General features: G+C 43.4%; 2 protein-coding genes across 4 annotated transcripts in view; one reads left to right on the plus strand and one right to left on the minus strand.

The window, feature by feature from the left end:
* The window catches only part of actr6 (actin related protein 6), a 47,983-nt gene extending 42,376 nt beyond the window's left edge, over positions 1 to 5,607 (plus strand). For both annotated transcript variants that reach the window (XM_059987533.1, XM_059987532.1), the window contains exon 11: positions 414 to 5,607. In XM_059987533.1, the coding sequence (XP_059843516.1) occupies positions 414 to 543 (130 nt within the window). In that variant the 3' untranslated portion in view covers positions 544 to 5,607. The remainder of the gene's footprint in view (positions 1 to 413) is intronic.
* lamb1a (laminin, beta 1a) overlaps positions 5,606 to 25,205 on the minus strand; it is a 90,441-nt gene continuing 70,841 nt past the window's right edge. For both annotated transcript variants that reach the window (XM_059987528.1, XM_059987529.1), the window contains 6 exons: positions 22,331 to 22,475; positions 19,783 to 19,990; positions 19,252 to 19,393; positions 17,133 to 17,309; positions 12,560 to 12,719; positions 5,606 to 5,851 (listed from right to left, as the gene is read on the minus strand). In XM_059987528.1, coding sequence (XP_059843511.1) covers positions 5,715 to 5,851; positions 12,560 to 12,719; positions 17,133 to 17,309; positions 19,252 to 19,393; positions 19,783 to 19,990; positions 22,331 to 22,475 — 969 coding nt within the window. In that variant the 3' untranslated portion in view covers positions 5,606 to 5,714. The remainder of the gene's footprint in view (positions 5,852 to 12,559; positions 12,720 to 17,132; positions 17,310 to 19,251; positions 19,394 to 19,782; positions 19,991 to 22,330; positions 22,476 to 25,205) is intronic.

Below are 25,205 nucleotides of genomic sequence, written 5' to 3' on the forward strand. Positions count from 1 at the left end.
TAGGAATGCCTGGCAAAGCAACAACATGTTTTCCTCTCGAAGTGGCCACAGGCTTAACTCACCCCAGCTGTTGTGAGTGAGTGCAAAGGAAGATAGGAAAGTGGTACCTTGGGGATCTGGAACACACGTGCGAAAAACATCTATGGAAACAGATACAGTACAGACATGCTGTTTTCCAGCAGAACCTTTGGTGTATTTGTGGCAAAGAGCCAAATGCCCCTCCAGCATTGAATTGAATTAATGTAGTATTTTGGCAAGTGCAGATTCTTCCCTTTTCATGAGTGAGTTTGTATGTTGCTTTCTTCTGTTATGCCACTCTGTGTGAAAATGCAGAAGTTTTTAACAGAATTCCTTTGACCTTTACCTTGTAATTAAGTCTTTGATGAAGGAATAACTTTTTTTTTGCCTTTCAGTCCTATTACATATTCATGGGAAGGTGGAAAGCTGCTTTCTGAACATGTTGATTTCATGGACATGGTCGTTACCAGAGATGATTATGAAGAAAATGGGCATTGCATTTGTGAGGAAAAGTTTGACATCTAATGCCAAAAGAAATTAAGAGACATTTACTTTAAAGAAAACAATGAATATTCTGCAGAACTGGTACTGACACTTTCTGAATGGAGGACAAGAGTTGTAAGTGCAGTTGTGAACTGTTTGGTATTCAATCTAGTAACTTGCCTTTGTGGTGGAGAGAAGCCCTACATCACTGTTGGAGCAGTCCATTCCCCATTATTTGGTCAAAGGCAGTTTTGCTCTTTTTTTTAGCAAAAAGCAAAAGAAACTACAAGTGCTAGAAATCTGAAACACAAACTGATAATGCTGAAAATACTCAGCAGGTAAGACAGTGTTTGTGAAGAAGAAATCAGTCAATGCCTCAAATTAAATGTCTTATTAGAACTAGGGAAAGTTGGTCTGAGATATTTCATCCTACTTTGAGGCTGTTCCACCCATGTGTAACCGAACTACACTTGTTCATTGTCTTTGCCATTCAATAAAGGGATTAAATTAAGGGAAGGAGGGATTATATTTGATATCATTCAGCAGCATGTCCACAATCCTGCAAATCACATCTTTTTCAAATACACATTACAATCAATGTGTTGAGGGAGCCTGTTTCATTTGTCAGTTGTGACCAAGCAGGCACCAAATTCTTCTCCAGTTTACTCCTGTTGGACTCATACTATTTTTTGACCATTCCAATATGTGACATTTGTAAAAGGCTCAATAATATGATGTGATCGATGCTTATGCCAGACAGACTGACCCTCCTCAACACTGGATGAGTTTGGCTGAAATATCCATTTATTTGCTATGGGCAACATGTTTGTGCCATTTCATTTTGTCATACTTCAATACACAGGAAACGATGATTTAAAAAAAATATCAATTATGTCAGATGTATAGAGCTACTTTATACACGTGAAGCATGAGTTCACACGTTTTCATTCATTATCTGTTAAAGCAGCAGCTAAGATGAGCAATTTGAAAATTGGACAGATCTTGTGTAGAAATGAGACACATCTAACATTATTTTGTAGATCTTTATTTAAAAAATGAATCAAAACCTGACAGAGTTGGAGTTGTTTTGTTTTAAGAGGCAAACCCAGGTGAGTTTCCTCAGTGGTTGTGACCCTGAAAGGCAAATATAAAATAAATTAACTTCTCTATCAAATGGATGTTAAGAGTTGACATTTTATTCTAGGGACTTAAATCTAAGCTAATGCTTCAACCTGTTATTGAGTTATGTGTTGGAATTTTCTGTGTCAGCTCTCTGTTGGGAGTTTTAAGATTTATAGGAACTATGTAGTAAAGAGCAGAGAAGTTGTGTTCTGGGCAGGGTCCAATGTCACAAAATATTGGACTGTTTTTATCAGCTTTTTTTGTAGAAACTTGCCAATAATTTGACTGTTACATTTCTTATGACAGAAAATATTTCATGGACAGTGTTTGCTCCGGAGGTTATGAATAACACTGACCAATTGGTAGACAGTCCCTTTAAGTCTGTTAAAATCTTAGATCTGACCAGCAGACGGCAGTCTTTCTTAAATTGACAGCAATAGATTAACAAATCTGACTGGTGTGGAAAGGCTATATCGATCACAGATAAACATTTAGCATGAAAATCTATTTAATAATTTAAAGTCAAAATCAATTTTAGTTTGAACCTTAACATGAGACTGGTAAGTCAGTTATCTTTCAAATTATCACAACACAGTGGAAACAGAAATAAGCATTTATATTTATCAGACTTTGGAGAGGATTTCAAAGTTAACATTCAAACTTCAATCTTGTGAATATCTGAGGTTTGTAATTCTGGACAGCTGCCCTGTTAATTTAAGATTATCCGATACAAGTAGGCATTAAAAAAAACGTGTGGATTACTCACTCAGTCAATTCCTTGGTACTTTTTATGTCACTGGTATTTGTGAAGGTCGCTTTGGAGTTGAGATCTTCAGGCCTCATTTGTTTTCCCAGAGCACAACTGAGGAGCAATATTCTCCGATGTTTCCCATTCAGGATTTGGCACAAAGTTAGGATCTCACATGTGTGGATGAATGTCTGTGGTGTGATGTGAATGCAGCCTGGGACCCACAGAGCATGAAAATTAATTTTTGGCATATTCAACAGACATGAAGTTCTGATGGCTTAACCAGTTAAAATATTCAGACAATTATAGAGGATTTTGGTGTGTATTTATACAGTTCAAGACTCAATGAGCATTTAAATTAATTTTTGGGATATATAGTTAGGACAAAGTTCTGTTAGTGTAACCATTATATGATTGTAGAGCCATTTTAATGCAAATTATAATTGAATTCTGAAGCAAGCTGTGTATTAATTTCAAAAACTACCTCAGTTTGATATTATGCAGTGATACAGCCACATTTATTTGTACAGATGTTGTCCCTTCCACTTGGCTGTGTGACGGAGCAAGGGAGCTCATTCATGATTAGGGCACAAGTAGAACAGTGGTAGTGACAGTTTCATAACTTATTGTGTCATCACCCATGGATGCTCATGTAATCCAATCAAGAAAGGTTTCACAACCTGGGGTCCACAAACCCCTTTCTTAATGGCATTGGTTCATGACATAAAGAAGGTTGGGAACCATTGCTCAAGGAACTATTGGTAGTTCTAATGCAGAGTCAGAGGATAACATTTGATCAGGTCAAAGTGGAGCCAATATGGTCCAGTTGTGGGCCAGCTACACCATCATTCAAATTACTGGTGTTCAACAAAGAAACCACAAGAGGGCAGTCTTTCTCAATTGCTTAGTTGTTTTACGCAGTGGTGGAGGGGAAGGGAGGGAACAGTAAACTCCAGTTTTAAATTCATTACTTATCACAGCTTTGTTATTCCAAATGTTTAAAAGGGGAAAAAAGGTTAAAGTTTCAAGAAAACATTTCATAAAGAGCAGTTCTATGGAATTCCTTTTCATTACTTTCACAGATAGCCTTCCACTTGAACTTTAGGATAACTCATCTTCACATGGAAAATATATTTGAAATTATATTCCTGATTTATTTCTGAATTGGGCAGAGCTTACATCAGTATCTTTTACAGTCATGGGGATAAATTTTTCATCATTATGATCCAATATTTGTAATAGCGTTTAAATAAGATTGATCTTTTTGATCAAGTCAAGACCATGACAAAGTAGTAGTTTGGATTATTCTGCTCATAAATTCTTCAGAACTGCATCCTTGGTGTAATTGGATCTTATTTTGAACTTTGTGGTTCATTTTCCATTACCTAGCTCATTTCCCTCAAAGCACCAACTTGTTTGTAGTTTAGGTCATGCCTAGGGCAACAATTTCAGATAACTTAGCCTGGGTATCACAGTAGCACTGCACTATTACATCTGGGCTGTTGGAGTAAGGACTGTATGTCCCCCTCCCCTGTGGAATGCATGAGTTGCCTCTGGGTGCTTCAGTTTCCTCCCACAGTTAAGAGGTTAATTGGTCATTGTAAATTGTCCCATTAGGTTAGAGTTAAATCGGGGATTGCTGGGCTGTGTGGCTGGAAGGGCCTGTTCTGCACTGTACCTCAACAAAGCCCAGTCACAACTTTCTTGCAAAATTTAAGCATAACTTGTATTTGCGATTGAGATTATAGGAGGAAGGTAAATGGTCAAAGGACAGACATAAAATCATATCCTAGAGCTTTTCTGATCTGAATGGTTTATTTTACAAAGTAGCGAGTGAAGTTGAACGTAGGAGACATTTAAAAACGTTTTCCTCCTATCCTTAATCAGATCTATTGCAAATAATAAAATATAAAAATTTGTGGATTATACAATCACTACATTCATTAGTGGTCATTGAAATCACTGGCCCTGTTGTGTGTATTTATGTGGACCCTAGAAGTTACTAACTTCTTTTGGAATAAAAATTTTAGAAACTTGGGAGAGCAAGCAACAGAATGGAGTCAGCTAGGTATTAGAGGGCAATTAAATCAGAATCGAGGCTGTGATGAACATTAAAAAAGATCAATGTCTTTAACGGCAAAATCTAGTCCTCAAAATTTATTCCAATTTCTTCAGTACCTTCAGCAGGTGCTATAAGCGATGAAGATATAAAATGGGCCTGGGGGTGTGAAGGGAACTTACACAATGGATGCTCTGGACTTGCGGGCATTGTTTCTGCTGGAGGAAAAGGTAGAAAATTGAGGGAGGAATGCAAACTGAAAACGTGTATGGGATCATGTTCCTGTGTTTGGAACTGGATGATCACGGTATTACTTAATAACATCATCTCTACATTTGTGGCCTTATGGTCTTTTCATTCCTTTTTCTGCATATTCTATGATTGTTCTCCCACCCCTAAAATCTACCTCACATTGCAACTTCACATTAGGCAAAGATGGCATAGTGTTGTTGCAGAGCCTCTGAATCAGATGAAATTTTCTAATGCATGTTCACAACTCTTTCTCTCTCCACAGCTGTGACCTGCCATTACTAAATATTCACTAATGCCTTGTCCTTTAAAAAATGTAAAATCAGTGGGAACATTTACTTATTGATAAACAAAAAAGAGCATTTTTCAATTCTTCAATATTCTTGGCCTTCACCAGTTTGCGAAATAGTTAAAGGATATTTTTGTTTAGGTATGTTCTTGACACCCATACACATCACTAATTTGAAACTATCTAGAAGTGATGTCGTTCAACATGAGTTTGAAGGCTTGTGCAGTTTGACTGCAATGGTGGAAACAGAGTTTCAGTATCAAAGTAGAACATGTCCTTGTCCTTCTTTGATATTAAAATGCGTAATGCCTTTTCCACTGAAATGCTTCTAGAAGACTTCACTCGTGAAACTTACTTTATTTTTGCAAACAAATTCAGTCTAATGTAATTCCTGCACAAGCTACTGTAAAATGTATTTATTACTTACATGGTCACTAAATCTATGCCATGTTTAATGTAATTGTAAATAAAAATGGGTTAAACATTGGCTATAAAAAGTGAACTACACCAATTTTTTTTACGTCATTGAATTTAGTCACTAAAATGAATAATACAAAAATACTGAGTTTAGATTGTATTTTATCTTAAGCATTTGCTTCTACTGGAAATATTTCAATAAAATGTATTGAGTAAAAGATGCATTTAATAATTCATTCAATTTATTTTAAAAATTACGCTTGGAATTGACTGTTTTCAGCATCAGTAGAGTACTGACAGGTAACTAACTGCCTGTGAAGTGATCTTCATTATAAACAAGTACTATAGATGGCAACTTTCTGACTGATTGTCTGCAGCAATGTGCGTACATCTTCTTCCAGTTTTACCAACTGCTGTGCCTTTTCTTCCAAAGCTTTTTGGTTTTCTTCATAGCTTTTTTCCAGTTCTGGTGAAGACAAATATTTGAAAATTACTATTATGAATAGTTTGTTATAATTTTGAGATTTTAGCCTGGCCTCACATTTCTAATTGGATTTTGTACCATAGTTTTCAGTATCCAATACAATCATTAGAGGTTAATGCTGTAGCGGTGTGCTACAAACAGCGCTAAAATTACGACACGGAGTCGGTAACTGCAGTCGAAGGAAAAACTTTATTCGAAAACTTCAGCCTCACTTTTAAGCCTCTGTCAACCTGCCCCCCATGGCGAAGAGGCTCCAAAGCTCTGTGCTCGCAAACCCCCGTAGGCTATCTAATTGTGAGTCGGTTCGCATACGCTAGGAAATGAGCCGCCACATAACCCCCCCCCAGAACCGGCGATACACCCCCCAATGTCCACAGCCTGGGCCAGAACCTGCTTGGGAGGTCGGCCTCTGCGCCGAGGCGCCGGAAACTCGGCCGGTTGCGCCAGGTCCACATGGGCCGGCTTGAGGCGGTCCACCGTGAAAACCTCCTCCTTCCCCCCAACGTCCAGCACGAACGTGGACCCGTTGTTCCGGAGCACCGTAAACGGCCCCTCGTATGGCCGCTGCAGCGGTGGCCGATGCCCGCCCCTTCGTACAAACACAAACTTACAGTTCCGTAGGTCTTTGGGTACGCAGGTCGGGTGCCGCCCATGCTGTGAAGTGGGTATGGGGGCCAGGTTACCGAGCTTCTCGCGAAGTCTGCCCAGGACTGCAGCGGGTTCTTCCTCTTGCCCCCTCGGGGCTGGTAGGAACTCCCCGGGGACGGCCAGGGGCGCGCCGTATACCAACTCGGCCGACGAGGCGTGCAGGTCGTCCTTGGGCGCTGTGCGGATGCCGAGAAGGACCCAGGGAAGCTCGTCCGCCCAGTTGGCTCCTCGCAGGCGGGCCATGAGGGCCGACTTCAGGTGACGGTGGAAACGCTCCACTAGCCCGTTCGACTGTGGGTGGTAGGCAGTGGTGTGGTGCAGCTGAGTCCCCAAAAGGCTGGCCATAGCTGACCACAGGCTGGAGGTGAACTGGGCGCCTCTGTCGGAGGTAATGTGGGCTGGTACACCAAAGCGGGATATCCAGGTGGCGATCAGGGCTCGGGCGCAAGATTCGGAGGTGGTGTCGGTGAGCGGGACCGCCTCTGGCCATCTTGTGAACCGGTCCACGATAGTCAGGAGGTAACGCGCTCCGCGCGACACTGGCAGGGGGCCCACGATATCCACATGAATGTGGTCGAAACGCCGGTGGGCGGGATGGAACTGCTGCGGTGGGGCTTTGGTGTGCCGCTGAACCTTGGCCGTCTGGCAGTGCATGCACGTCCTGGCCCATTCACTGACCTGTTTGCGGAGTCCGTGCCAAACGAACCTGCTGGAAACCATCCGGACAGTTGTCCGGATGGAGGGATGCGCCAAGTTATGAATGGAGTCGAAAACACGTCGCCGCCAGGCTGCGGGGACGACCGGACGGGGCTGGTTGGTGGCGACGTCACAGAGTAGGGTCCTCTCACCTGGGCCCACGGGGAAGTCCTGGAGCTGCAAACCAGAGACTGCAGTCCTGTAACTCGGAATCTCCTCATCTACCTGCTGTGCCTCTGCCAGTGCCTCAAAGTCTACCCCTTGGGAAAGGGCATGAACGGTAGGGCGAGAGAGCGCATCCGCCACGACATTGTCCTTACCCGAGACGTGCCGGACATCCGTTGTGTATTCAGAGATGTAGGACAGGTGGCGTTGCTGGCGGGATGACCAGGGGTCGGATGCTTTCGTAAACGCAAAGGTAAGCGGTTTGTGGTCCGTGAACGCGGTGAAGGGCCGACCTTCTAGGAAGTACCTGAAATGCCGGATTGCCAGGTAGAGCGCCAACAGTTCCCGGTCAAAAGCACTGTACTTGAGCTCGGGTGGCCGCAGGTGTTTGCTGAAAAACGCCAGGGGTTGCCAGCGACCTGCGATGAGCTGCTCCAGCACCCCACCGACTGCCGTGTTTGATGCGTCCACTGTGAGGGCGGTAGGGGTGTCCATTCTGGGATGTACTAGCATTGCGGCGTCAGCCAAAGCTTCCTTCGTTTGAACGAAAGCGGCGGCGGACTCCTCGTCCCAGGTAACGTCCTTGCTCGGACCCGACATCAGGGCGAACAGGGGGCGCATGATCCGGGCAGCTGAAGGGAGGAAGCGGCGGTAGAAATTGACCATACCTACGAATTCCTGAAGGCCTTTGACCGTGGTGGGTCGGGGGAAGTGGCGGACCGCATCTACCTTAGCGGGCAGAGGGGTTGCCCCGTCTTTAGTAATCCTGTGGCCCAGGAAGTCAATGGTATCAAGTCCGAACTGGCATTTGGCAGGGTTAATTGTAAGACCGTACTCACTCAGTCGGGCGCAGAGTTGACGGAGGTGGGACAGATGCTCCTGACGACTGCCGCTGGCTATGAGGATGTCATCCAAATAGATGAACGCGAAGTCCAGGTCCCGTCCCACCGCGTCCATTAACCGCTGGAACGTCTGTGCGGCATTCTTCAGGCCGAACGGCATGCGGAGGAACTCGAAGAGGCCAAACGGGGTGATGAGAGCCGTCTTGGGGACGTCGTCAGGATGCATCGGGATTTGATGGTACCCTCGGACAAGGTCGACCTTGGAGAAGATCCGGGCGCCGTGCAGGTTTGCCGCAAAGTCCTGAATGTGCGGCACAGGGTAGCGGTCCGGTGTGGTAGCCTCGTTCAGCCTGCGGTAGTCGCCGCACGGTCTCCAGCCCCCCGTCGCTTTGGGCACCATGTGCAGGGGGGAAGCCCAGGGGCTGTCGGACCGCCGGATGATCCCCAATTCCTCCATTCTCTGGAACTCCTCCTTCGCCAGTCGGAGCTTGTCCGGGGGAAGCCGCCGAGCACGGGCATGGAGGGGTGGTCCCTGTGTCGGGATGTGGTGCTGTACGCCGTGCCTGGGCATGGCTGCTGTGAACTGCGGTGCCAGAACCGATGGGAACTCCGCCAGGACCCTGGTGAAGTCGTTGTCGGACAGCGTGATGGAGCCGAGGTGAGGGGCTGGCAACTGGGCCGCGCCCAGGGAGAACGTCTGAAAGGTCTCGGCGTGTACCAGTCTCTTCCTGGGCAGGTCAACCAGCAGGCTGTGAGCTCGCAAAAAATCCGCACCCAGAAGCGGTTGGGCTACGGCGGCCAGTGTGAAGTCCCACGTGAACTGGCTGGGGCCGAACTGTAGCTGCACCTGACGGGTGCCATAGGTCCTTACTGTGCTGCCATTCACGGCCCTCAGGGGGGGACCCGGTGCCCTGCTGCGAGTGTCGTAACTTGTCGGAGGTAAAACGCTGACCTCAGCCCCAGTATCGACCAAAAAGCGGCGTCCCGACCTGCTATCCCACACATACAGGAGGCTATCCCGATGGCCAGCCGCCGTAGCCATCAGCGGCGGCTGGCCCTGGCGTTTCCCGGGAACTTGCAGGGCGGGCGGCAACGGCGGGCTTCTGCGCCCCACCGCTGGTGGTAGAAGCACCAGTGGTCATTGGGCCGGGGGTTAGTGGGCTCTGCGGCCGGGCCTGGACTGGATTGCTGCCGGGAGCGTGGCTGGGTGATCTGTGCGATGGACGCCCCGCTCACCTTTTTGGCGTTCCACAGCAAGTCCGCCCGGGCTGCCACCTTCCGGGGGTCACTGAAATCCGCGTCGGACAGCAGCAGGCGTATGTCCTCGGGCAGCTGCTCCAGGAATGCCTGCTCAAACATGAGGCCTGTGTGTCCCTCGGCCAGAGACAACATCTCGTTCATTAAAGCCGATGGAGGTCTGTCGCCCAAGCCATCCAGGTGCAGTAAACGGGCAGCCCGCTCGCGCCGTGAGAGTCCGAAAATCCTGAGGAGCAGGGCTTTGAATTCCGTGTACTTGCCGTCTGCCGGGGGCGACTGTACGAACTCCGCGACCTGGGCAGCTGTGTCCTGGTCGAGGGAGCCCACCACGTAGTAGTAGCGGGTGTCTTCTGAGGTGATCCGGCGAACGTGGAATTGGGCTTCGGCTTGCTGGAACCATAGGTCCGGGCGCTGTGTCCAGAAACCCGGCAGTTTCAACGAAACCGCATGAACAGAGGCGGCGTCGGTCATTTCTGGTCCAAAAATCGTTTGGACCGTCGGGGTCACCAATTGTAGCGGTGTGCTACAAACAGCGCTAAAATTACGACACGGAGTCGGTAACTGCAGTCGAAGGAAAAACTTTATTCGAAAACTTCAGCCTCACTTTTAAGCCTCTGTCAACCTGCCCCCCATGGCGAAGAGGCTCCAAAGCTCTGTGCTCGCAAACCCCCGTAGGCTATCTAATTGTGAGTCGGTTCGCATACGCTAGGAAATGAGCCGCCACAATGCCATTATTTGGCGCTTAAGCTCCTAACATTTACAAATAAGACAGGTCTGCATCTGCTTACTGATGAGAAAATAAAATCTTAACTGAAATCGCTAATCTAACTGCTCCAAATACATCATCTCCAGCAGGGGTTCACAACTTGGGGTCAGCTGATCCCTTGCAGAATGATATTGGTCCATGGCATAATAAAGGGTGGGAACCCTTAACCTACAGTATTCAGACCAAAAAAAAACAATAAATAAAGGCTGCTAGTAAGTCTGAGGCAATTAAATTTATTTGTAATATAAGATGGGTATATAACATTCACAAACCTCTTTCAATCACAGGTTGATGCCAATGGGGGAAAAAAAAATTGGAAGTTTAGGGGGTTTAATAAAATTGTTAACCCCTCACTCCTCAACTTGCCCACACCATTAGGAGTGGGATAAGCGGGGGCAAGAAGTTACACGTCAGCAATAATGCAGGATGACTAGTGAAGTCCTGCATGGTGTATATCAAAGAGCCACTTATACAAGTACTTCAACAGGCAGTTTAAGCTATTGCCCCCACCCCCACCAACTAAAGCTCAAAGATTTGACAGTCATAACTTGCAAAAATATTCAAAAACTAAAAAATTAAGTCATTCTTCAGTGAAATATTTTTGAAGTTTCAAATCCTTTCTCTCTTAGATAACTTACTGAATAAATGAGTGGAGCTGCTCCAAACAATTCAAGCTTTGGAGTGTGCCCAAAATGACACGACCTCTGGGGAAGCTTGGAATTCTACAAGTATGTGAATGACCCTCCAAAGTGATCTGAATTGACAATAAGGCCCTCTCTGCCATTTGATTGTATACCACTGTTCTACATTGGCTTTCTCCTCATTTCTGAGACAGTTCACATTTGTGCTTTCCTAGATAGTGAAGTAAATGTGCATTGTTCGGCTGCAGTAAATCAAAGATTTGGTCGCTCAAGTTAATTGCCATCATCAGTGCCAAGATCTGTATAGCCTGCAACATATAATTAAAAATGAAGGCTAACAAATTTCAGTTATGATTAATCTGTAGTGCTGAGATTTTGGTTTGGATGTTATTTACTCAATAACCTTTAATGCGGCTAAAGAGACTGAAATTCTGTAGTGCCTGGCTGTGTTCAATATTCAGCTTGATTTTTTCCAAAATATGTTAGCAAGGATAGCATTGAATGGCTGGCTGGCAGACATCAAAAGTCCAGGGAAAAGCACAGTAGGAAGGACATTGCACAAAGTAACAAAATTGTTTATTTTAAGCATCATTGATATCTTTTGCCAGTGGAATTCAAAATCTGAATTACATAAACACTACAGTAAAATCTGATAATATGGTACACTCGTGCCTGTGATTGTTCCAGACCAGATTTTCTGGATTGTTGGACATAAACACATTTTAATTTATCCAGATGTTACAAGAAATTTCCCAGTGAATCAACTTTAGGGCGTATCTGGGGACTGGAGGAACACAGCTGCTGCATCTTCAGGTTCTGAATGATCAGATAGATGATTTCCACAAACTATAGAAAAACTGATAATGATTTTATTTGAGTCAGAACAAAGATATTTAAACTGTGATTTTCCTCTAGCCATGATAAGCTTTTCCCAATGTGTTGTTTGATGAATTATCACTGCAGAGTTGAATGTATAATAATCCATTATCCAACTGTTTGGGGGTTGCTAATTGTTCACTATCTAGTTCTCTTGTAAACTTTTAAAGTCTTCCAATCAACCCAGCACGTTTGTTATTCTACTTTGTAACTTTTTAAGAGCCTACTTAAGAGTATTAACAGCAACAACAAACACAGTCCCAAAAATCTCCTGGTTTGGCACCACGTCCTGGGGATGCTGGATTAATGGAGTTTTAATTAGTGCTCTTCCATACACAAGCAGTTTGTGTATGAACCAACATCCTTTACCCCTCCTCTATCTACTTGGCATTGAGTGGAAAAAGATCAATCTGGACAAGTTTCTGTTCTTCTTAAGAACAACTATGAGAAAATGTAAGTATTTTGTCAAATTGAGATTCTGGCTGGGTAGATTTTTATTTCTGCCAGAAACAAGCAGAGTATTAAGTCCTAAATTAAACATGCCAAACAGATGGACTTAGTTATATTAGATTACAACATCAATGATGAGTATAATTGCAAACTAAATTTATGTTTCTGTGAGAAGCTTTTAGGTTTAGGTTTATGTTTCTCTTCCACACATAGCTCCTTGCACACCTCCCATCTGTGCAGGATTGAGGGTTTAGCAACGGCTAATGCAACAGAATCGGATATGCCACAAGGCATAAGAAGGAGCAGCACAACACTCTCCAAATCACGTCAGTTCAATAGAAGTACTTACTCTTCAATAACTCCAACTTTCGGCTTGCATCTGTTAGCAATGATTCGGCCTCTTTCTGCAGCATCTTTGCTTTCTGCTGAGCATCAGAAGCTGCATATGTTTTTTTCTCAACATTCTCTTCTGCAAAACTGTACTTTTCTTTAAGGACAGTGTCAAGAACCTATGTTTAAAAAAACAGTGTTGTTAGATACAGACATCTCATGGATTGGCAACTGATATTCAGTTGTGGTAGTTTGGGAAGCTATTTTAAATGAAGCCACTGCCTGCCAAGTGTCATGGCCTTTATAGAAATAATACATGAGATACAACATATCATTAAGCACAATGGGAACAATGGATGAAATACAATTGAAAGAATGAATTAAGGATGATATTAAAGAAAAGGGCTTATAATGTCAGAAAAATGGTAAACCTAAGGATTGGAGTGTTATAGAATTCAGCAGGAAATGTAAAAAGAAAATAAGAGTAATCTGGTAATAAACTTTAAAACTGATCACAAGTCTGAAGGAATGCTCGAAAACTCAATGGCAAAAGGACTTGAAGCAGCAACCGGCACAGATGAGTGGGTTCTGCAACGATGCTGACAGTTTATGGCCTGAGGAAGAAGGCCTACCTGTGAGCTCATCCTACAAAGAGACCAGCAGCAGATTTGGGGGTGATATAGTGTTTCAGAAGTGAAGCATTTGATTGGGACTTGGGGGCAGTTAAATATTCCTACTTTTAAATTTTAACAGTTTAAGATAGACAAGGTGATCAGGAACATCTTTAGTTAAGAGGGCAACAATGTATTTTGAGTACATTCTATGTAAAATGGCCTTTCTTTAAAATATTACAAATATGGCAGGGGAGCCAAGTCCCAAGTTCTAAACGGCCTGCAGCATCTGTAAGTTACTCAATGCTCTTTCAAGTGTTAAAGGCCAATGTGCAGAAAATGTCATTAGCGTGACCAGCTTTCTGAAGTGGCCATCCCATGGGTTAAAGGAATATAGTCAGAGATACCTGGTGACAAATGTGATGGAAGGGAGGATGGTCAGGGAAGCTTCTGAATGTGTCTCATTCCAGAATCTGGCAATCTTCCTTTGGTTATTGCAGCCTGAGTTTAGGACAGTAATAGGAGACTCTAAGCAGGGAAACAGATTAAATACTTCAGCAGCCATAGGCATGAATCCAAAATGTGTGCTGATAGGCTCACAGAATCGTCGCAAGGCATTTTTTGGGGGGTCTGTAGGCAGACAAAGGCTACAAGTTGACATTGCACTAATGACGTTGTGGGGATATCAAAATGATGGAGATGGCTGTTCTCCAGAGCTTAAAAGAATGAGTAGATATCTTGGAAACGTAAAGACTTGACAGGGCGAGTGTCAAGGGCTAGGGCATTTTCAAACAAAAGATGAGGAGTAAATCCTCCAATCAAGTTGTTGCATATTTGGGACTCTCTGCTTCAGAGGGCAAGGCTGCAGGCCCAGATGATGTCAGCCCCAGGGTGCTCAAAGCCTGTGCCCCCCAGCTATGTGGAGTACTTCACCATGTCTTCAACCTGAGCCTGAGTCTCCAGAGGGTTCCTGTGCTGTGGAAGACGTCCTGCCTCGTCCCTGTACCAAAGACGCCACGCCCCAGTGGCTCCGACTACAGACCGGTGGCATTGACCTCCCACATCATGAAGACCCTGGCAATTCTTGTTCTAGAGCAGCTCCGGCCTATGGTTAGGCCACACTTAGACCCTCTCCAGTTCGCCTACCAGCCCCGACTAGGAGTTGAGGATGCCATCATCTACCTGCTGAACCGTGTCTACGCCCACCTGGACAAGCAACGAGCACTGTGAGGGTCATGTTTTTTGACTTCTCCAGTGCTTTCAACACCATCCGCCCTGCTCTGCTGGGTGAGAAGCTGACAGAGATGCAGGTAAATGCTTCCCTGGTGTCATGGATTATTGATTACCTGACTGGCAGACCACAGTATGTGTGCTTGAGACAGAGTCTTGTCTCCCTTTCTCTTCACCATCTACACCTCGGACTTCAAGTACTGCACAGAGTCTTGCCATCTTCAGAAGTTTTCTGATGACTCTGCCACAGTTGGATGCATCAGCAAGGGAGATGAGGCGGAGTACAGGGCTACAGTGGGAAACCTTGTCACACGGTGTGAGCAGAATCATCTGCAGCTTAATGTGAAAAAGACTAAGGAGCTGGTGGTGGACCTGAGGAGGGCTAAGGCACTGGTGACCCCGTTTCCATCCAAGGGGTCAATGTAGACATGGTGGAGGATTAAAAATACCTGGGGATATGAATTGACAATAAATTGGACTGGTCAAAGAACACTGAAGCTGTCTACAAGAAGGGTCAGAGCCATCTCTACTTCCTGAGGAGACTGAGGTCCTTTAACATCTGCCAGACGATACTGAGGATGTTCTACGAGTCTGTGGTGGCCAGTGCTATCATGTTTGCTATTGTGTGCTAGGGCAGCAGGCTGAGGGTAGCAGACACCAACAGAATCAACAAACTCATTTGTAAGGCCACTGATGTTGTGGGGGTGGAACTGGGCTCTGTGACGATGGTGTCTGAAAAGAGGATGCTGTCCAAGTTGCATGCCATCTTGGACAATGTCTCCCATCCACTCCATAATGTACTGGTTAGGCACAGGATTCAGCTAGAGACTCATTCCACCGAGATGCAACACTGAGCATCACAGGAAGTCATTCCTGCCTGTGGCCATCAAACTTTACAACTCCTCCCTCGGAGTGTCAGACACCCTGAGCCAATAGACTGGTCCTGGACTAATTTCCACTTGGCATTTACTTATTATTACTTAATTATTTATGGTTTTATTTGGCTATATTTCTACACTATTCTTCGTTGGTGTGACTGTAACGAAACCCAATTTCCCTCGGGATCAATAAAGTATGTCTGTCTGTCTGTCTATGGTGTCTTGATCGTCGATTGTACTTTGACAGATATCTCCATATTTTAAAAAAATCAAGAAACATGGATATAGAATACGAAAAGTTCAATAAAGCTCAGCTATATTCCTGTTGAACTGTTGGGAGCATGGGTTTGAATGGCTCTTATTTCATGATCCTTATCACAAAATAAAATTGGTCTCCAACGACCTGCTTCGCAACCAATCCTTAAAAAGGAACATTGGCCAAACCCAGAGTATTTACCATTTTTGTTAACTGTAGGTTTCTTGGAAAGGAAAAAATTGCAAGAGATTTCAATCTTGCACTTTAAAAAAAAATGGACATCCAAAACACTTTAAAATATTCCATTATCTGCTAAGTACAGTCACTGTTCGGGTAACAAAATATCGTCTTCATAGCAAGGGATGCACAAACAATGATACACAGGATGACGTCTGATGCCAGGTGATATTGGCCACAAACGCCATCAGAAACACAGTGTGGCTGACAAAGCAACATTCTTGTCAATAAAAAAACATCTGCATTGTGCTGTGGTCTTGGAGTTTGGACTTGAACATACATTTGCCTGAGGCTAATACGCTTCCACTGAGCTAACTATCCAGGCAACAGAACTGACACCAAAATGATCAGCCAAACTGATAACCAGTATGAAGCACTAGGCATAAGAAAATAAGTGAGGCAGCCATAATTCTTTCACTTCAGAAGAATGTGCAAGGGGTGAAGCTTTTTGACAAGTATTTAAGGAACAGAATAAAAATCAAAAAAGGAAATGCTGAATTTACTCCCAGAAAAATGGAGTAAGAAGGAAACCAGATATGGTCAGGCAATAGCATAATAACATAAAAGATGATTTAGCTTTAAAGTGGGTGTTTAGATAAAACTGATAGAAAATTAGGCAACCAATGGATAAGAGCATCCACTTACTCTGAAACACCACCACCCCCCCATGACGAAAACTTTTTACAGTGTTAGTCATAACGCTCTCTATAGTCTGTTGTATCCAGCGAAGATTTTAAAAAGGTGCAGCACTAACACCGTACAGGCCAGTAAAAATGTTAAATCTAATTGAATGAAGGCGGCTGTGTTAATTGCATTAAAGGTGTTTTAAGGCTGATTTATACTTCTGCGTTAGGGCTGTGCCGTAACGCAGATTTTCACTGCTGCGTCACTCTACACCGTAACGAACATGCGTTGGTGTGTGTCGAAGCTCTAGTTGGCAGTGGGGTTTCTATCCCACTGTGTTGAGTTTCTTCGTGAGAGACATGGATGAGGAAATGCATTTCAAACATTTTTGCATGTTGGCAGGGAGATTTGACGATTTGGTTCATCTATTTCGTATCGGTGTATGCACAGCCTACAGACATGGTGGGGAAGAAGCAACCGGAAACGCGTAGGAGGAAATGTGATGCTACCAAGCAGACCAATCACAGTTGTTGCGGTCTGTGTCGCTGCAACGCGTTAGTTTTCTGGAGAGGTGCACATCACCCTATGTCATAGGGTACAGTGTAGGTACGGCGTAGGGTCCGCGATACTTACGGCGTAGATGTGACGCACAAGTATAAATTTGCCTTTAGTTCAATCACACACACACACAAAATGAAAATTTGTTTCAATTTTTACTGAGATCATCTTAGGACATACTTGTAAATTAAGGCCTACCTGTTTGGCCTCAGTTGCAGCCTGTTTAACCCGCTCTGCTGTTTCTCCAATGTTTTCTGCAGCATTTGAATTCTCAGCAGTCTTTTGCTTTAGGTCACTGATATCTTTCTCAATCTGTGCTAAGCGCAGAGTAGCATTGTTGATGCTTTGTTCTGATGCAAATGTCTCAGATTCAATCTAAAACGTATCAAAGAGACAAAGATTGACACCGTAGAACAAATACACAATGCAAGAAGAATTCAATTCCTGCTTTTGTTACAGTTCAACACTACCCTAATCAACATATTTGCAGTCAGATAATATGGGTGTGTAAAGATCTGGTCTGGATTTACAAAGGTTTTTCTAAAGGACAGCAAAAGGAACCCTCACAATCCCTATCCAGGTGGAACAAACTGTGGATCAGGGAAGAAACTGCTCCAATAGACGATGGTTTTACATGATCCAAAATATGCTAGTGGCCTCAAGTCCCAAGCCAATTGTCCAACAAATGACGGTTTTACATGGTGCAAAATATGAGGGAAGCCCCAAGTGCCAAGCCAGACAATTCAAACAGACTATCATAGTGTTTATGGTGGTATCTTATTTCCTGACCAATATTCCTCTCAATCACTGTTTCTCATGATTGAATTGGTAGAATATCATATAATATGAAAGAAGGACAAAAACAACTATTAAAATCTACAAAGGTACAGAAAATCTAGTAGCTTCAGATCAATAGAAGCTCTGGGTGAATCAGATTGAATACGAGATTAATCTGCATTTACTATTAGCATTATGTCGTAATCCTCCTTACCATACCTAACCCAACTGCAACAAGATTCTATTCACCTTGTAACATTATGATTTCTCACATATGTAGGCTTGCAGGGCATTTCATTGCAATAGTCATGGACTTTTCCATTCTTCACAATTTTTTTTTATAGTTAGATTTGCTTTACATTTCATTTAGACAAGACGTTTTAACAAGCGGGTGTCTGTCTGCAAGCTTGAATGGATTATTGAAACAGACAAAGCCACATGCTAAAACTGAAGATGAGACAGAGATAAAAGACAGATTTAATTGGAATAGATTACACTGTGCATTTGCTGTCAAGCAAAAATGCACTTAGGAGTCTGTAATAGTTAACTTTGCTCTTGTTCTTTGATCTAATCACAGAGACTGCAGCGCCTTAGACTGAGCATGGACCATTTTGTTGATGTAAATGACAATGGAGCTCCGGGCAATGGATGAAATGCTGCCATTTACAGGAAACATGAACCCAAAAAAGACACTTCAAAGATTTTTCAGATGACAACATTGGCACCCAGCTTTGGTGCTCTGGAGTTAGCTATAAACCCACAAGTATCAGATAACAGAGTCATGGCTATTTAACAAAATTAATTGAAGCTGACAGGAAATGAACACAATTCTAGAATAAAACCCTAAAGAAATAAATACCTTTATATCTGTAGCCACCTTTGAAGAATTGTTATTGATAAATATCCCAGACAAATCAAAAGATTAATTCCTGAATTCTTTCCATGGCTTAGTGGGTGGTTGTATGCTTTGTATGAGCTGTCCAGATCATGAAACCCTTAAGATTCCTGGTACATGTGAATTGCCAGTTCATCTGGGGTAGGCAAATACCTTCAGTGTGCCTGGACAATGGTTATAGCAATTCCCTCCAGATTCCTAATCATTACCATGTTACAGTCAGAGTAGTCCAACTAACTGTGACATCCAAACAACTCACTGACACCGTTAAGTCTGCACCTCCAGTCAAGGAGACAGTACGTACATCTGTAAGAATCCAGCTATTTGGGTTGTGAAGGGAAAACTGGATTGCATTAAACTATTCTTACAGATTAGCCCCAATGTCCTCCAAGGTGAGAAAAAAATGATCAACAAAGAAATAAGCAATATGTCAAAAGTCAAATGACTGATAAGGAGATTGTTCAAGAAATATTATTTCCATGCAAAGCATGATAGAGGAAACATTAATCAACTGACGTGAACAGATTCTTGTGGTCACTTAGGACTAATGAGCATTAATATTGACGATAGAACCAAAATCTGGTTTAATGGTTTAAAGACAATTGAAACTATACAATGATCACAAGTATGATTATAGTCACATACTGAGGTCAGCAGATCTTGTGTTCCCTCGATGTCTTCATTAGCTTGTTTGATGGCCTTTGTTGCTGAATTTTGTGCCCTTTCAGCTTCGTGTAGGGCCTCCTTTACACGATCAGCTGTGACTTTAAGATCTGTTGCATGAATTCTGTAAGGCACACAAGAGGGTAAGGGAGACTTCCAAATTTCAGAAAAATAATATGTTTCCATTGTAGGATCTATGATCTAATTGGATTGGGTCCTGAAGGTTTGTTCAGACTAATGGACATTAAAATGAAGAACTTCAAACAACATCCAGGAGACCAGTAATTTGTTGGATGGTATCTGAATATCAAGTGCACCAGATTGTCAACAACAGGTGGTAACAAATGAGAAAATAGCAACAGTTTACATTAACACGATGAATTCAGAAAATCAATTACAAACTTTGAAACAGTGTGGTTAACATACTATAAAAATGAGAGGTCAAGTAAAATTTACTAATTTATAAAGAAAACTTAAAGAATGTAGCTGGAAGGTAAAGCAATTATGATTTACCTGGACCTCCTGGCCTCATCCAATAGTGCTTCTGCTCGTTGAATATCTGCTGCACTCTGGTTTAGGATCACCTCTACATCTGAGAGACTCTCCACCCGGTCACGAATGTCATTGGTCAGGTTCTGAAGCTGCTGAGGAGTAGTCGGCATTTCTAATTTCAATACTTCATTGGCAACCGCTTCAATGCTCTCTAGATCAGCACCATCCTCTACAGCAGAAGAAAATAAAGCTGCTGAAATACTTCTGGATTAAGTAATTAAATGCTTTTAAGGAAATTGATATAGCAATATGTAGCTCTAAAAAGCTAACGCAAAATATAACTGATTAGTTTAGAATTATCTTTCAGGACATCTCTGAGGAAAGACCAAAATATTGTTATTTGTGACTGTAATTTTAGTAGTCTGCACTTGATATTTATTATGAAAAATGCAACAGAATTCTGAAGTTTGACTGAAATTACTGAACTTAAAAGAGGAAGTTGCAACAAAACAAATAAGTTTTATAATGTAATTTTTTATGAAAGCACTCCTCTTAAATTTCTTATCTGCTCCTTGCTTGTGAGTGGGAGGGGAGGGGAGATTTGGGGGTTCTGATGTTACTATCACTCATTCTTTGGGGTTTCTTGTTTTATGAATTTCTCTGTGAAGAGCAAGAGTTTCAGGTTGTATACTGTATACATTCTCTTATATGAAATTGAACCATTTGATCTTCTGAAGGATGTCATGATCAATTGTCTAAATATGTAAAGGTATTAATAATAAATCATTTTACTGCATTGCTAACTAAAAAGTCTAGAATGTTGACCATATCTGTCTACTGAATACAGATGTTGAAATATCTGTGAATGTGGATTGCAAGTAGTTAAAAATCTGGTTTTCAAAATGTTGTACAAGTACAGCATCACCACAATTAATTCCTCCACTACAGATGGGAGAGAATGGTAACTTTTAAAAATAACTGATAAAAAGCTCTCTCTCAAATGGCCCCAATTAACAATAACAGTTATTGGAACCAATCACTGGAACTTGTTCAAAACCACTATTCAGCTTGAGATATCTACAATCTTGAGAAATAAGCTTCTCAAGTATGGAGATATTGTCAGTGGGTATGACGAAAGTCAATTTAAAGATTGCTCTTTAGAGTGCTTTGAATACATTACTATGATACAATAAACAAAATCAGAGTTACATATTGCTTATAATTTTGTAAGATATATTGTACCATAGTAATGTACTCAAAGCACTCAAAAGACTAATCTATAAAAACAATGTACACATTATTGATTGTAGTTAGTGTTTAACTTTAGCTACCTTTGGGGAAAATAACAATTATGAAGAGTGGAAAAGAAGCTTGTTAGGTTGATACCAAGGAAATGCAACTTATTATGACTGAAATATCTATGTTTTATTGAAATATTCCAAAATTGTTGTTTTTGATGAGATAGAAGGAAAGTAATTTCTTTAGACTGAACTATCAATAAACAGAATAAATTTAAAGAACTCCAAAAGAACAAAAGGCAATGTTCGTATTTGTGCAAAGGATTGCAAAGTCTTACCAAGAAAAACTGTGTTAAAATGCAAGGGGTTTGAGGTCAGGGTACAGGAGTGGTACAAAATGGTTAGCTATATAAAGTGTGGCACAATTATAGGAAAAATCCAATTAATACATTCCTGGATAAACCTGGCAATGTGCAATCCAGCAACTGGGGCTATGACTTTTCCATTCCAGGATCCCTACAACTGTTCATGGATCAAGGAAGCAAGAACAATAATCTAATTTCTACCTTTCAGCGGAAATCTTGCATACAATGAATGAGCAAACAAATCAGTTAACCCATTTGTATTAATAAATAACAATTTGGCACTGTTACCCATTTCGCATTTCACCTAGAAGCTCATGAGGGATAACAGTGAGTGGCACAACTGGCAGGGCTGCTGCTTCACAGCTCCTCAGTCAATCTCAACCAGGCCACTGCATTAGTTAAGTAGCCATGATTCTAGTTACCTGATACTTGTGAATTTATAGCTAACCCCAGGGCACTAAACCTAAGTGCTGATGTTACAACCTTAAGTGTCTTTGAAGTGTATTGATGTCAAAGATGGACTGAAATTAAAGACATTTTAATTTTGATTGATATGGAAGGTATCAAGAATACTATGCAAGTAAGCAGGAATAAGTATGTGTAATAGACTGTTTTAGTTGGCCGGTGGGGTAGTGGCATCCGCACTGAACTTAGAGGTGAGTGGTGCTGGGTTTGAATCCGGCTGGCTGCTTGTATCCACGCTGCTTTGAGCATTGAGTGAGCAACTCAGCCTTGCTAAAGAAATGGCAAGGTTGCTGCCCGATGCGCCGCAAGGCGCAGAAAGGAATGAAACAACAGTAGACTGTTTTAGTTTTCTTCATAGTACTAGCAAGTTTATATTTTAAAATTATTTAAAAACAGTGATCACTTGGTTTTTTGTGACCATCTGGATATTCCTTACGACAGTCATTTTAAATAATCATGCAGAGATAAATTCAATATATTAAAAGCTATTTCAATTCTTACGTGTAAGAAATTCTCTGATTTGCTTGATTAAATTTCTCAAATCTTCGTTGCTTTTATCCACTTTTTCCTTTGTGGCATTTGTTTTTAACAGGACTTTTTGAGCATTGAGCTTAGCCTCATCTGCTTTAACTTTTGCATCAGTGACCTGCAGGGATACACAAATACCACGCATCAGAGCCCCTTGAACACATGAACTAGGCAAACACCTGGTGAAACCTGCTAAATTACAACTGCACAGTAATTGTGTTAGATTTGGAATAATGAGAAAAACTTCCTTTGGCAGGTGAATTGGTATATAAGTTCTTTAAATATAATTTATAACAGGTACATGTACTGTGGCAAAATGTTAAGAGAATGGTTATCCACAGCAAGTAACACAATTAGAATCTACATCCAATCATAGTGTGATCTTTTCCTCTTATCACTAAGTCCTGATCTTGGCAAGTACTTCTGCCTGCTATAATCCTTATCACTTAGGTTTTGTATAATTTTCAATACAGATGAAAGAAATGACTTGCAGTTATGTCCATCATTATAGCCAACAGCAATATATACCCAAAGTACTTATTAAACAGTTATTACTATACTCTGGGCAATGTAGCATCAAGCTTACCAACCACACAACAAGCTCCCACCTACAGCAATGATGTTCACGTTCTTGCTTAAGGGATCAAATGCCAGGAGGAACTTTGGTTTTCTCCAAAACGGTATTGTGGATCCCTTACATTCAGGTTTGCGAGCAGACAGGATTTCTGATTAATATCCCTCTAAATGTGCTGCACTCACTCCAAACAAAATGGAACTGAAAAGATTCCACCGCTCAGAACTTAGGTGACAATGCAAGAACGCAACAAATTAAGTCACAACTGGCAGATTTTTGTTAACTACAGATCCAACTGTCCACAAAAAGCAGTTGCAGTCACATTATCTCACAAATGGATGCTCAAACTCAAGGCACTAAAACATAGGTGCTCCATATGCTAATCTGACCATCTGGGTAAGCTTGGTATTTCTTCATTCCTTGCTCAATGACATACAATGATTTAAAATTCATATTCTTGGTTTCAATTGCTCTCCATCCATAAATTAGAACTTGTAGTGGTCTACTACATACAGAGCTAGAGATGACACGCCGTCGGTAAGTCGTTTCGAGACTAGTTTATTCAAACTTCGTGGCGTTGGCACTTAATCCCTAGCACCCACCCTCTCCGGGTGGAAATGATGTCAGAGGTGCATTTCCAAAGTCTCTCCCCGCGCGCTGGCTATTTGTGAGCCGGTTTGCCCGCACAGGAAGTGGGTCGCACATAACCATCCGCCCCCCCCCAGAACCGGCGATACACCCCCCAATGTCCACAGTCTGGATCAGCCTCTGTTTGGGAGGTCTGCCTCTGCGCCGCGGTGCCTGAACCTCGACCGGCTGCGCCAAGTCCACAGTGGGCTGGTTTGAGTCGGTCCACCACGAAAACCTCCTCTTTCCCCCCAATGTCCAGAATATACGTGGACCCGTTGTTGTTGATCACCTTGAATGGCCCCTCGTACGGCAGCTGTAGCGGTGCCCGATGTCCGCCCCTTCGTACAAACACAAACTTACAGTTCTGCAGCTGTTTGGGTACATGGGTCGGGGTCCATCCATGCTGTGAAGTCGGCACAGGGGCCAGGTTGCCGAGCCTTTCGCGTAGTCTGTCCAAAACTGCTGCAGGTTCTTCCTCTTGCCCCCTTGGGGCTGGTAAGGACTCTCCTGGGACGGCCAGGGGTGTGCCGTACACCAACTTGGCCGACGAGGCGTGCAGATCCTTTTGGGCGCTGTGCGAATTCCAAGCAGCACCCAAGGAAGCTCGTCCACCCAGTTAGGTCCTCTCAGGCGGGCCATGAGAGCCGACTTCAAGTGACGGTGGAGGTGTTCCACTAGTCCGTTCGACTGTGGGTGGTAGGCAGTTGTGTGGTGTAGCTGCGTTCCCAACAGGCTGGCCACAGCTGACCACAGGCTGGAGTTGAACTGGGCGCCTCTGTCGGAGGTAATGTGGGCCGGTACACCAAAGTGTGCTACCCAGGTTGCAATCAGTGCTCGGGCGCAGGAATCAGCAGATGTGTCGGTGAGCGGGACCGCCTCTGGCCACCTCATGAACTGGTCTACCATAGTTGGGAGATACCGCGCTCCTCAGGACACTGATAGGGGGCCCACGATATCCACATGAATGTGGTCGAACCTCCGGTGGGTGGGTGGTTCGAACTGCTGTGGCGGGGCTTTAGTGTGCCACTGCACCTTGGCTGTTTGGCACTGTGCGCACGTTCTGGCCCCTTCACTGACCTGCTTGCGAAGTCCAAGCCATGCAAACATGCTAGAGACCAGCCAGACGGTTGTCCTGATAGATGCGTGCGCCAAACTGTATGGAGTCAAAAACTCACCGCCTCCAGGCTGTCGGGACGATGGGATGAGGTTGGCCGGTAGCCACGTCGCACAGGAGGGTCACCTGGGCCTACGCGAAAGTCCTGCAGCTGCAAACCCGAGACTGCGGTCCTGTAGCTGGGCATCTCGTCATCTGCCTGCTGCGCCTCCGCCAGTGTTGCATAGTCCACCCCCTGGGCAGCTGGTCTGGAGAGTGCGTCCGCCACAACATTGTCCTTTCCTGAGACATGCTGGATGTCCGTCGTGTACTCGGAGATGTAGGACAGATGTCGCTGCTGGTGAGCCGACCAGGGATCGGATACCTTCCTGAACGCGAAGGTCTTCTAAGAAGTACCTGAAATGCCGGATTGCCAGATACAGTGCCAACAGCTCCCGGTCGAAGCACTGTACTTGAATTCGGGTGGTCATAGGTATTTGCTGAAGAACGCCAGGGGCTGTCAGCACCCCATCGACTGCTGTGTCGCATGC

Source organism: Hypanus sabinus, chromosome 13 (genome assembly GCF_030144855.1).
Source record: "Hypanus sabinus isolate sHypSab1 chromosome 13, sHypSab1.hap1, whole genome shotgun sequence".
NCBI lineage: Eukaryota > Metazoa > Chordata > Chondrichthyes > Myliobatiformes > Dasyatidae > Hypanus > Hypanus sabinus.